The 12366-nt window shown below is 44.6% G+C and overlaps 1 protein-coding gene across 6 annotated transcripts in view; it reads left to right on the top strand.

Annotated features, from left to right (window-relative positions):
- Positions 1 to 12366, top strand: part of LOC148022310 (uncharacterized) — a 255924-nt gene that overhangs the window by 207151 nt on the left and 36407 nt on the right. For all 6 annotated transcript variants that reach the window (XM_087697949.1, XM_087697947.1, XM_087697950.1 and 3 more), the window contains one exon: positions 9043 to 9220. In XM_087697949.1, the coding sequence (XP_087554075.1) occupies positions 9043 to 9220 (178 nt within the window). The remainder of the gene's footprint in view (positions 1 to 9042; positions 9221 to 12366) is intronic.

Genomic DNA, 12366 nt, shown 5'->3' with positions numbered 1-12366 from the left:
CCCCCTCAATCTATGGAACCCACCAAGACTCTACAAGCTACCTGCGACTGAGTCACCGTGCCAATTTGCCTCTGTAACGAGCAATCGTGATGCGAATGTGGCTCATATGGGCACGCCTATGTTGCCAAGTAGGTACTCTTGGGCATCGTGCTGTACGTAGCGTTGTAGCTCTATCAATTGTGATGCCTCTTGATATTGTACCTTGGTAACGCCTATCATTAGGAGATGTAGTGTTTGGGGTGGTCGCCTATCAGTAGGAGAGAAGGGAAGGGTGTTGCACCAGCTATGTAGGACTGACACCAAGATGCAGGAAAGCTCCAAAACGCAAAACCTAATGATGGAACAAGGCACCTAAAGCAAAGAGAGAGAGAAGAAGGTAGAAGGCAGTAATGAACCACGGACCACAATGTCCTTCGGAAGGTGTGTGAGGGTAGTGGAAAGGTTGGAGAGAGAAGGGAAGGGTGTATTCAATATGTGTGTTGATTCTTCCCAGTCCACATCGGAGCACTCGGTAATGGATGCGCCGGAAAGTCGTATGTGGCATGAGTTGGCTCTTGCTGTTCTTAAGCAAGATCTCTGGTCTTGGTTACACCCGTCTTCTACAGGGTTTACTTTCCATTCTGCCCAGTATGCAACAACATGGTCGCGGTTGGACCGTATATATATCATACAGAATGATGATTTTCTTCCTGAGATGCTCGAAATAAAAGTGTTGCAGCAATATGCCTTGTCGAACCATTTCCCTCTGTAGCTCGAGTTGCTTGCACAACCCATTGCACCTTTCAAGCAATTTCTGGAGAGACTCTCTTTGCGTTTCAACTCGTCTTACTTGAAGCATGCAATCTTTCAGGGCTATATGCAGCAATTCAATGATAGATTCTTCTTGGACTTTTCCTCTCAGGGCACTGCGTCATTTGAAAGATTGCTCTCTAATGTGCAGCGGGTTGCTCGGCAGTATGGGATCTATCATGCTTCTCTTTGTCGGCGGCGTCGACAGGCAGCGGAGTACCTGCTGGTTTTGGTTCGTTCTCTACTGGTGGACACTCCGGATGATGCATTTCTGCTCGCACTGGCCATGCGGGTGGCTGAACTTATTAAAGAATTCCAGTTGAAATCATATCAGCAGGCCAAATTGCAACATCTAACAGAGACTTTGCAAGATAGTGCATGTCAGACCCATAAGTTCTTTCGAGCTCTCCACGCCTCTCCTGCTCGAGAGAATATGACCAGACTCGAGGATGCAGAAGGCCACCTTATCCTGGATCCACAGGCTATTGTGCATATGTGCAGGAATTATTTCCGCGACCTTCTCGGTTCCACTTCTCCACCTTCAGTCCAAATTACTCAGGCCCGTTCGGTTTTTTATGACCTGGTCCGCAATCAACTTCCGCAGGACATGCAAGCTACTATGGAGTCAGATATTTGTGAGGCAGAGGTTATGGACGACTTGTTACACTTGCCCAAGGATAAAAGTCCGGGTTGGGATGGTCTCACCAATGAGTTCTTTGAAGCTTTTGCTACCCAACTGGTGAAACCATTGCACGCTTTGTTTCAGTAGGTGTGGGAAACGGGGATCATGCCTTCCTCATGGAAAGGACTTATGAAACTGCTTCCAAAAGTTCCTTTGCCATCTAAGTTGACACAGTGGCGCCCAATTTCTTTGATGGGTTCAATGTACAAAATCTTTTCCAAAGTAATGGCGAATCGGCTCCATAAGCATCTCCCTGCCCTTGTGCACCCTCTCCAGTATGGTTTCATTAAGGACCGAAATATTCTGCACAATGTATTGAATGCTCAACTGGCAATTGATTATGCCCGGCATTCTAATCAGGAGGTGGTACTGATTCAACTGGACCTGGAAAAGGCTTTTGACTATCTGGACTGGTCTTTCGTTGCTGACCTTATGTCTGCTATGGGCTTTGGTGCTTGGATGTCTCGTCTGATCTACACCATTAGTGCTGCGGCGTCTTCGCGAGTCATGCTAAACGGAGGTGTTACTGAGCCATTTGTCCTTGCCCGTTCTGTCCGACAGGGGTGCTCTTTGAGCCCTTTATTCTTTGCCCTTGCGACACATCCAGTTCTTTCCATGCTATCACATATGGCCGCCTCTTCCCAGTTGGCCGGACTGTCGCTTCCTACAGGACAATACTTCATTGGCCAATCCCTAACGGATGATACTTTTATGATTTTGCGTGCGGACAAGGATAACCTTCGAAAAGCATTGGATGTTTGGGGTCTCTTTGGTCAGGCGTCAGGCCTTCGTATCAATGCGCTCAAATCAGCCATTCTAAGCTGCACGGAGTCGGATTTGCAGTCCTTGGACTGGCAGGGTCTGGTTGTTCCTCGAGGTTCCATTGTCAGGCATCTTGGATACCCTTTGGGTGTTGATGTTCCCCCAAAGCAGCTTCTCCAGTGGATTTCTCAGAAAATGGTGGCCAAGTTTATGTATTGGAAGTCTCAGGCCTGGCCCTTTCATGTTCGCCTCAAAGTAGCCCAGATAATTATGTTTCCAATGCTCACATATTTCTTGCCATTGTTGCCCTGGACTCCTACGACTCTGAATGCTCTCACTCAGTCTATTTGCTTCATGCTATGGAAGAAGGACTCATTGCATGCAGGTATTTCCTGGATCTCGTGGTCGCATGTGTGCACCCCCAAACGCATGGGCGGCGGAGCTATTTTAGATGCCCAAACTCACATGCAGGCACTTCGTTGGTCCCTTTTCCGTGCCATGTGCTCCGATGATCATCATCCGTGGGTCGCTATCGCCGTTATTTCCTCGAGGGCCATGGGCTTTGGCATGGCAATACCCAACTCCGGAGTTCTTGGTGGCACGTTCTTAATGCTGATTCGCGGTTTTCCAGTTCTTCTTCATCGCTGCTTACTCATTTGGTGTGTTCCTGGAAACACGTCCTTCAAAAGGCTCAGTGGCACCCAACGGAGGATCGCTTGGCTAATAACTCTTTTCAATTGGAATTACTGGCAGTCTCGCGTTTACTTTCGTGGGAAGATAAACATGAGCTTAGACCACAATTCAACCGGATGGCACGTTTGGGCTTGTCTTCAGTTGCGGATGCCACCCTTGCCAGTCGCAATGTGCTTATATCGTTTCCTACAGCCAAGAGGCTTTTCAGGATCCCTCGTGGATATAGGCCTTTATGGGAACAGCTTTTGAGGGTGCTCCAGAGCAGACAACCCTTTCCTGCCCTTGCTTCGGATCATCCCTGGCAGGATTGGAACCTACAAGGCTGGCTGAATTTAAGCAAAGCTTCTACTAACCAAGTGTATCATCTTCTGATTAAAGATCATCAATGGCTAGTTACTAAAGCGAATGCTTTATGGGGATTGCGTAAATCCCGGTCATGGTGGAGGGCAACTGTGATGAAGGGCTGGTTGAACAAGACACCCTTTAAATATGAAGTCTTTCTTTGGAGAGTGATGATTGGTGGTCTTCCGCTTGCTTCAGCTCTTTCCAAGCGACGAATCTCCAATGGCACCTGTTTCTTTTGCACCACTACTGTGGAATCCGCCCGCCACCGATTTATTTCTTGCCCCATCGCTAAGAAAGTCTGGTTATTTTTGTCGACTGTTTGGCAAGGGGTGGTTGGTTTCACCCTGCGCCCCTTTGATTGGGTTTTTGGCCAGCCCAAATACCCCACTCCGGCACAGCCACATATGAAGCTCATGTATCACTTTCTTCGATATTGGGGCTGTTGGCATAACTGGACCATTCGGAATGCTTTTCTTTTTGACTCCGCCTATAATGTTCAGCAGCATATTGCGAGGCTTAAGGGCCTCTTGTATTGGCAGTTAGCTCTTCTCCACCATTCTGATTTGCTCTCTAGGGAGGACTTACGTCCCTGGCATATGGCAATTTCCTCCGCGTCTTTGCCAAGACATTGTAACTTGTAGTACTTAGAACCTCTTCACATGATGGCTTAGATTGTCGTCATGTATCTTGTAATCAAGTGATCTTGTATTTTTTTCGTAATTAATACAATTACCTTTTACGAAAAAAAGAAGGGAAGGGTGTCTCATGACAAAGGAAGAGGGGGTAGAGAATGACTAAAGTGGGTGTAGAATGAAAGAATGGATGGCCTATTGATAGGCATAAGCTGTCTAGGGTGGTGCACCATTGTGTGGGCACCCATTGAAAAGTGACTAAAATGACGACACTTGCCCTTTTTGGGGCTATCAATGTGAAACTCTAAATGAGATGTCTAAATTGAAGGAGTGGTTTCTCAATGCCCCCTCTTAGGCCCAGAAAGGGATGAAGAAAGAGGAGCAAAAAGAGATACAAAGAAGGTGTAGAGTATCCGGGAGATCTAAGATTTCCATTTGAAAGGTGACCTATAGTAAGAAACAATAGACTGGATGAAATGTAAAACCTAACTCCACCTAAGGAGAGAAGCCACTAGCTCTGTAACTCCATGCTGAAAGGAATTCGAAAGCCTCGTTACCAAGTCACGGTTGAACCTCCAAGTCCTGAAGATCCTAGGTATCAATAGGAGAAATGACTACTCAAATGCAACCATCCCCAAAGACTAAAGGGTGGATGAAAAACTTTGTGATGAGGAGGTGCCCCCTCAAAGGTTGGAGATGCAAGGGGCCCCTCTAAAGCTGAAGAAGAAGTAGGAACCTTCTCTAAGGGCAAAGAGAGTACATCCCCCTTGGAATCCCCCTCTACGAGAGATAGGGAATCTAAAAACTCATGGATCACGGACTTTGAATCATGTGATGACGAACAAAGTGCCATCAGTCATGCCGAAGAAGGTATCTGGGGTGTCAAGGATGTTGAAGAACTCCCAGAGGTGGCCTCTTGAACCTAAGAAGTCAAGGGTGGGGAAAGAATAGGCTCATGTTGATCCAAGGGTGGGCAATAGTCATTGTCTCTAAATGGAGTGGACTATGAAACCAAGATTATGCAAGGTATCAAACACCCACTATCTTTCGAAGGAGCGGACTATCAAGGGGACGATATCCAACAAACACCGTCTCTCAATGGAGCCGATTGCAAAACCGCAGGTTGCCGAGGTGGCATTCCTAAAACCCTAGAAAAAGTAGAAGCAACCTTCATAGCACATTGTGACTATTCGCAAGGAGGTCATGGCACCCGACAATCCTCCTTTTGCTCGAGAGGACTTAGTGGGCATCGGATGCGTCTTAATGCCTTGAGTATAAAAATTTGAAAGTTGGTGCAGAAAAAACTTTGTGGCCTAAAAGAGAGAGCTGGCACAATAAGTGCCGAGGGGTAGATGCATGTACTCTGGCAATGTAGGAAGCAGGCAGATGCATATACTCTGGGGATGTAGGAAGCAAAGGTCCACATCAACAAGCATCAGTGGAGGTCTTGTGATCTTGAAAGAGGAGTATCCAGTGGTCTGTCCATTTGCCTGTGGAAAACTCATTGCACCGGAGTGTCAACCTGTAAAAAGGGACGGTGGGTGGGAGAGGAAGAGAAAGGTATCTCTATCTCCTGGTGATGCAATGGAAGGGGAAAAATCAGTAGATGATACTAAATCCACAACTTGTCTTTGCCTTCTCTAATGCAGAGGATCTTCATGGCTTACCGAGTGCCTCTGGCTCTGATACCATGTCAAAATAATAGGTGGGGTCTGATACCATGTCAAGATATGCGACAATGCAGAAAGACTGTAGGTTTTGTGGGGAGAAACACTATGTGTGTAAGGCAAACACTAAGAGAGAAGAGAAACTTAGAAACATCTAATATCAAAATCATGCTATGAGAAGAAAAGCTGATATAGCGGAGCCGAAGCTCAAAAGATGACTGCACTGTCTTGTTTAACTCAGGCAGCAATATCTACAGGAATCTGCACTGTGAAGGAAGCAAAATGCAGTCCTCCGAGCAGTGGGCTATCGAAGTAATCATTGGAAGGTAAAGGACAGCTGTGGAGGGAGTGAATTGCAATCCTCTAATGCCGTTGAAAATGAAGATGATCACCAGCTGTCAAGGGAGTGAACTATAGTCTTGCGATACAAAGGAGATGGCTTGGGCAGCAAATGCAAATTCCAGAGTGTGTCAAAGCTGTCAAACGCAAGGAGAGCTGCCTAAATGCTAATGCCAAGTACAAGATGATGACACTAGATAATGGAGGATGTCTCTAGGCAATGCTAACGCCAGATACAAGATGATGATGCTAGATAATGGAGGATGTCTCTAAGCTGCAAAACGCAAAGACTTGGGTTGTGTAGGGCTGATGCAAGGGGTGAGGACACAGACACCTAACAAGGAGGATGTTGTTGCTAGGTGGAGAATGCTGATGCCAAGTGGAGAAGTCGCAAACGTAGGCCTTTAGATGGTCACCAAGTGAGAGATGGTGTCGCTTGATGTGTAAAACTGATGCCATGATGTGCGAAAGCTCCAAAATGCAAAATGTAATGTTGGACCAAGGCGTCTGAAGTAGAGAGAGAAGAAGGTGGAAGGAAGCCATGAACCACGAACCACAATGTCAAAGGGTTGGAGAGAGAAGGGAAGGGTGTTTGATGACAAAGGAAGAGGGGTCGAGAACGACTAAAGTGGGTGTAGAATGAATGAAGTGACGGCTTATTTATAGGCATAAATTGTCTAGGGTGGTGCACTAATGTGTGGGCGGCTGTTGAAAAAGTTACTAGAATGAGGACACCGGCCCTTTTTGGGGCTGTCAATGTCGAACTGTAAATTGTCTAGGGTGGCGCACTAGTGTGTGGGTGCCTATTGAAAAAGTTACTAGAATGAGGACACCGGCGCTTTTTGGGGCTGTCAATGTGAAACCGTAAATGAAGTGTGTAAACTAACGGAGTGGTTTCTCAACATTTGCACCACCTAACTTGCCTTTGATTCAGGTTGGTGGACATCAGTGTACCCCGAAACACCATTTCAGAAGCCCCGAAACAGCCGGCCGTTTCAGACCGGAATGGAAAGGGCAGACCGCCGTTTCAGGATCTTGCGGTCCATTTCGGGCTGGGTTATCCAGCATGCTGATCACGTCCAAATCGCGATCCCAGTCCGGACTCCGCAGGCTCCCCTGGTGCAACAACATTATGTTCTTATATGTCAGAATCCCTTTTTGATGTAGGTATTGTTCCTTTTTTATGTTGAAGCCCTTGCATCGCTTGGACTCTTCAATATTATGGCCCCCTAGGCTGTAATATCATATAAAATTACATGCCATGGTGTACAGAATTTGAATAAAGAACAGGGAGCACACAACAAGTTATAGAAGAAGTGAGATTTCTTTATTTCCAAACAAAGTGATATAATGATGGTTGGGTCCAATCATATGCTTCCACAATGAAGCTTAGATGGCGATCTAGATGGATTCTACGTGAAGAGCTTTAAGCTTACTGGATGAACTATGAAAGGGTAAATAGATGGATCATGGTTCTTAGAGGACCTTTTTCTAGCCAACGAAGGTGGTAGGGGGGCACGAGCGATATACGAAGTCACTTGTTTAGCATCCAATCACATAGAGCTCATCTGACATTGAGCTTAGGACAACCAATATTTGGGCTCACATGTGCTTCTCCTCATTATGGGGACTTATGAACAGCATGGATCATTGGTGGTGCCTTACGAGGGTGGGCTATTGAGCATATCCAACATATGTATGTCTCTAGAAAGGAACCAATGCAACAAGCTATCAAAACCACAAGATGAATCAACCTTTGGAACCTCTGGAACTCCTATATCAGGGAAAATCTCCATGCCAAAATTTGAACCCCCCTTTGAAGCATGTAGAGGATCCAAGGAACTACCAGAGAAGAAGACAATTGCGGGAGGTGAAGAAGAATCTATGGAGTAGGGAGACAGTGGGATGATGTGAAAGGGGGGTGGGGCATTGATAAACAGTGGGAGAGTGAATTCTATGGATAAGAAGTGAAAGGACTATTGGCAGTAGATGCACCATTTGAAGGAGAAGAGATGGAAGGTAGGGAAGGATCCTCGGGAAGGATCCTCATGAAACAAACATCTAAACTGACGATCACCTCTCTTGTGTCAAGGTCAAAGAGCTTGTAGCACAGGATTTCCTGGTTATAGCCAATAAGAATGCACCACTTGGGTTCGGCATCCAACTTCCCTTCCTTATCTTTGGCACATGAACATAGGCATCTCATTCAACAACTCTGAAATAAGCAATGAAGAGCTTGTGTCCAAAGTAGGTCTCATACATGGTCTTACTAGGAACATAAGGAGTGGGAAACGTGTTCTGGATGTGAACCACAGTGGCAATAGCATCAGCCCAAAGGGAATGAGGAAGCCCTTTGTGCTCCAGCATGGATGACACCATCTCCAACATGGTCATATTTTGCAGCTTCAGAAAACTGTTCTCAAATGGTGAAACAGCATTGGCAAGCTCCATCAAAATATCGAGCTGCCTGCAATAGCTCTCAAAAGCTGAGGAGCCAAACTCACCACCAAGATCAGAATTCTCAGCCTGAACCCTATATATGGACTGATTCTCCACCAGTGTCTTCCATTTACAGAAACTGTCAAATGCCACAATGCCTAGAAGCATTGCATTCTTGTTATGAGGCATAGGACCTCATCTGAACCTTGGGAAAACCAAGGTCATGATATTTCTTACATCTACCACATAGGTCGCCACCTAAGCACTACAATTTACTTACAGCAGAGATCCTCTTTAGCATGTTTTACCATATCTGCAGGTCAGAATTGCCTTTTGAGATCCCTTCTCATGCTTTGACTAGAAACTGGGAAGAGTGAATCTCTGCAAGACTGACCTGCTCTATGTGTAAGGGGGATAGCTAAGTGAAGAGAGGACATTAGATAAGATACAGATGAAAGGGGCCAATGAAGGTGATCATGAGGGCAGCAGTAGCTCTAGCTCTTCTCACACATTTCTTACAAGTGCAAGAAATAGTTGTCTTACAAACCCTTTATGTATTTTAAATGGCGCCATTGTGCTGAATCATGCTTTGATAACTGAGATCCACTTTTATGCTCGAGATTCTTGGTAGTATGTAAGTATACAACCACCTAGTGATGTTCAATTTATTGACTGACATCAATTTCAAATGCAGGTAGAATCATTGGCAAGACAATACTTTGGTGGCTGGGGTTTGAACAGAAAAAACTCAAATACTCAAGTACCAGTTGTCAATCAATGGCATGAAGCACATGAGTGGGATACTGTTGTCAGGACAAATGGCCAGCGATTCTTTAGTATGAAGTTACCTGCACAACCATTTTATATGGAAGGTCTATACAACATTTCAAAGCTTTACATAGTTGAGAACCATACTATGCATTGCTTTTGGAGGCTAATGGATTGTTGTATACAAATTTTGCATTCGTAGGCATTTAAAAAAAATTATTGCCCCACCAGTTTCTGATAAGTAATTAAGGGTGTGCGTTCTGTAAATTGATTAGAAGAGACTCCTAGTTTCTAAACAAGCCTTTTGTATTCTGATTATGTTCAGAAACCCAATTAAGTGAAAAATCATGAAGCTCCAAAATTAGGGCATCTGAATGTGTTATGCTCCTCAAGCTCAACCTCCATCTGGCATCTCTAAGATTTTGTCTCCTCTTATCCCTCTCTAAGTGTATCTTGGCCTGGACCTCATGTGAGGAGGTTCTGTAGGTCAGCTGTAGCTGGACCTGATGTTAGCAACTGATGAAATAACCTGTAGCTTTATCTTGAACCTAGAATGCACCCCTGTAATGGAACCATCAACCATACGCAGATGATCTGAAGAGGAAATGAAGGTAGCCATGCTTGCGAATTTCCACTTTTTTGAGACTTAAAGTGCTGGTGGAATGGTGGGAATCATTGTTAAATTCTCCATGCTTTTGCTCTGCTAAAAAGGGTCTCAAAGCGGGCCACATTTTGTGATAGGTAACTATCAACAGCAAGGAAAGAGCTCGTGGAGGTGTTAAGTGGTGGTCACAGTGCACACTTCTCTTGTCCTAAGGAAGTGAATTTCACAAAGATAAGATCATCACTTCATAAGAACACGACTAACACATAGTGAACTAAGACAAGAATGAAAAAGGAGAAGATCTGATGAATGAATGGATGTTAAATGTATGAATGATAAAAGGAAATGATACAAATGAAGGATGCTCAAGGAGACGAGGCTGTCCAACAGCCAATTGTCTCTTGTGGGAGCGGGCTGAGAGAGTGCTGGAGAGTGTCATCCTCCAAGAATGGATCCAAATGCAGCAAACCACCAATGTGAGTGTGAGGTTTTTTCCCAAGGCCGTAAGTGGGACTAGGGATAGAAAACTGACACATGGACAATATATGGAGAGCGATGGAGGACAAGTTTGTTGGGTTTCACTCACGCCTACGCTCATTCCATGCAGGATCACTTGAACAAAATTCAGCACTTGTGTAAGCAACTTATGAATGTCGATGAGTACTATTTAGATACACAACTGATATCTACTACATTGAACTCATTACCTCTTTCGTACTTGGCTTTTCATACTACCCTAAACCTCACAATGAGGATTGCCCCACAGCCTATTTCCTTTCTTCAGTTAGTCAGTTTACTTCTAGAGGAGGAGCAAACAAGAAGAAATAGTGGTGTGGATGTCATAGCCTTTGAGCAAGCTTTTATGGCTAGATAGAAGAGCAAAGGCAACCAAGTAAAGAATGCTCTGCACAGCTCTGGGACTCCAGGCACCTCACAGGGAAATACAAAACAAGGGGGCACGCAAGCCAAGAAGAAAAAATGCCATTATTGCAAGAAGCCAGGCCACTGCATCACTAAGTGTAGAAAGCGCATCGCCAAGGAGAAGAAAAAGAAGTCAAGGATGTCTATTTTTTATGCTCCTTCCACTGCTACTGAGTCAATGTCCTTTGTTGCAGTCAGGGACTATTGCTTTTACACATGCAATTATGACTCTTCTTGGGCTGATCGAGCATTTAGCTCTACTGAGGATGCAAGCACTTGGTTTTTTTATGGTGGTACTTCTAGGCACATTACATCTTGCAGAGATTTATTTGCTTTTGTTGGTGCAACTCTAGTTGGCAAGTATGTACAGTGTGCCAACAATGCATCATATCTTGTTAGAGGTATTGGGGAGATTGTGTTCACAACCATTAATGGCTATATTCTCCGCCTACAGGATGTTGTGTTTGTGCCAAGTATAAAGAAGAATCTACTCTCTATTTCTGCTTTGGCATGTTGTGGATTGCAGGTCACCTTTGAAGATGATGATAGATGTATGGTGAGAGACAAGGAACACGACTTTAGTCTTGACTGGCACTTTATGTCATGGGTTATATGAGTTGGATGCTCTTTCAATTGATCAGTCAACGTACTTGGCATCCACTCTTACTCCTGCTATGATACAGGGAGAGTTATGGCATGCTCGGATGGGGCATGTGAACTATGGTAGCTTAATACTTTTACAACATACACAGATGCTAGATGGATTACCTCTACTGGAGAGACCTCCTGAGCACTTGTGCGAAAGATGTATTTTGGGAAAAATGTATCGATTTTCATTTCCCCATGGTGTTGGTTTTAGAGCCACAGCCATGTTACAATTAGTGTATTCAAATGTATGTGGGCCTATGCAGACAAAGTCATTGGGTGGATGTTACTATTCTGTGACTTTTATTGATGACTTTACTCGCTTCTACTGGGTTTATTCTTTGGTGAAAAAGTGTAAAGTGTATGATGCATTCTTGGCTTTTGTAGCACTTGTTGAGAACCAATCTGGTTGTAAAATAAAGACTCTCCGTTCGGACCGAGGGGTGGAATATATATCCTCTTTGCTGAATTCTTTTTTGAAGCAAAATGGCATTGTTCATCAGTTCACTACTGCTTATACTCCACAGCAAAATGGGGTTGCAAAGAGGAAGAATCGGTCACTCATGGAGATGGCCAGATGTATGCTGAAAGCAAAGAGCTTGCCACACAGTTTTTGGATGGAAGCTGTAATTTGTACTTGCCATAAACAAATGCCCCACCAGAGCATTGAAGAATATTATGCCTTTTGAGGCATGGAACAGCCGGAAACCTTATATTGGGCACTTTCGTACCTTTGGGTGTCTTGCATATGCACACATTCCCCAGGTACTCAGAAAAAAGTTGGATAACAAGGTTGTCAAATGCATTTTTGTGGGATATAGTAGTGAAAGCAAAGGTTTTGACACATATCAGGCTGCCCATGAAGTATTTGAAGGGCTGCTGCCCATTTCACTTGGTGATTCAACTGGAGTTTCAGCAAGTGAACTTAATGTTCGGCCAACTGCTCCATTGGAAAATGCAGGAAATCAGCCATTGGCTGATTTGAATAATCAGCAAAGTGCTAAAACTCAAATTCAGCAAGAGCTTATGCAAAGTCAACAGGCAAGACAAATGCTTAGATGATATTTAGAGACTATGAAA

Source organism: Lygodium microphyllum, chromosome 17, assembly GCF_053477565.2.
Source record: "Lygodium microphyllum isolate KBCC chromosome 17, Lygodium_microphyllum_v1.1.10, whole genome shotgun sequence".
NCBI classification, from domain to species: domain Eukaryota; kingdom Viridiplantae; phylum Streptophyta; class Polypodiopsida; order Schizaeales; family Lygodiaceae; genus Lygodium; species Lygodium microphyllum.
The sequence above is the reverse complement of the archived record's forward strand: the minus strand, read 5'-3'. Positions and strand labels throughout refer to the sequence as shown.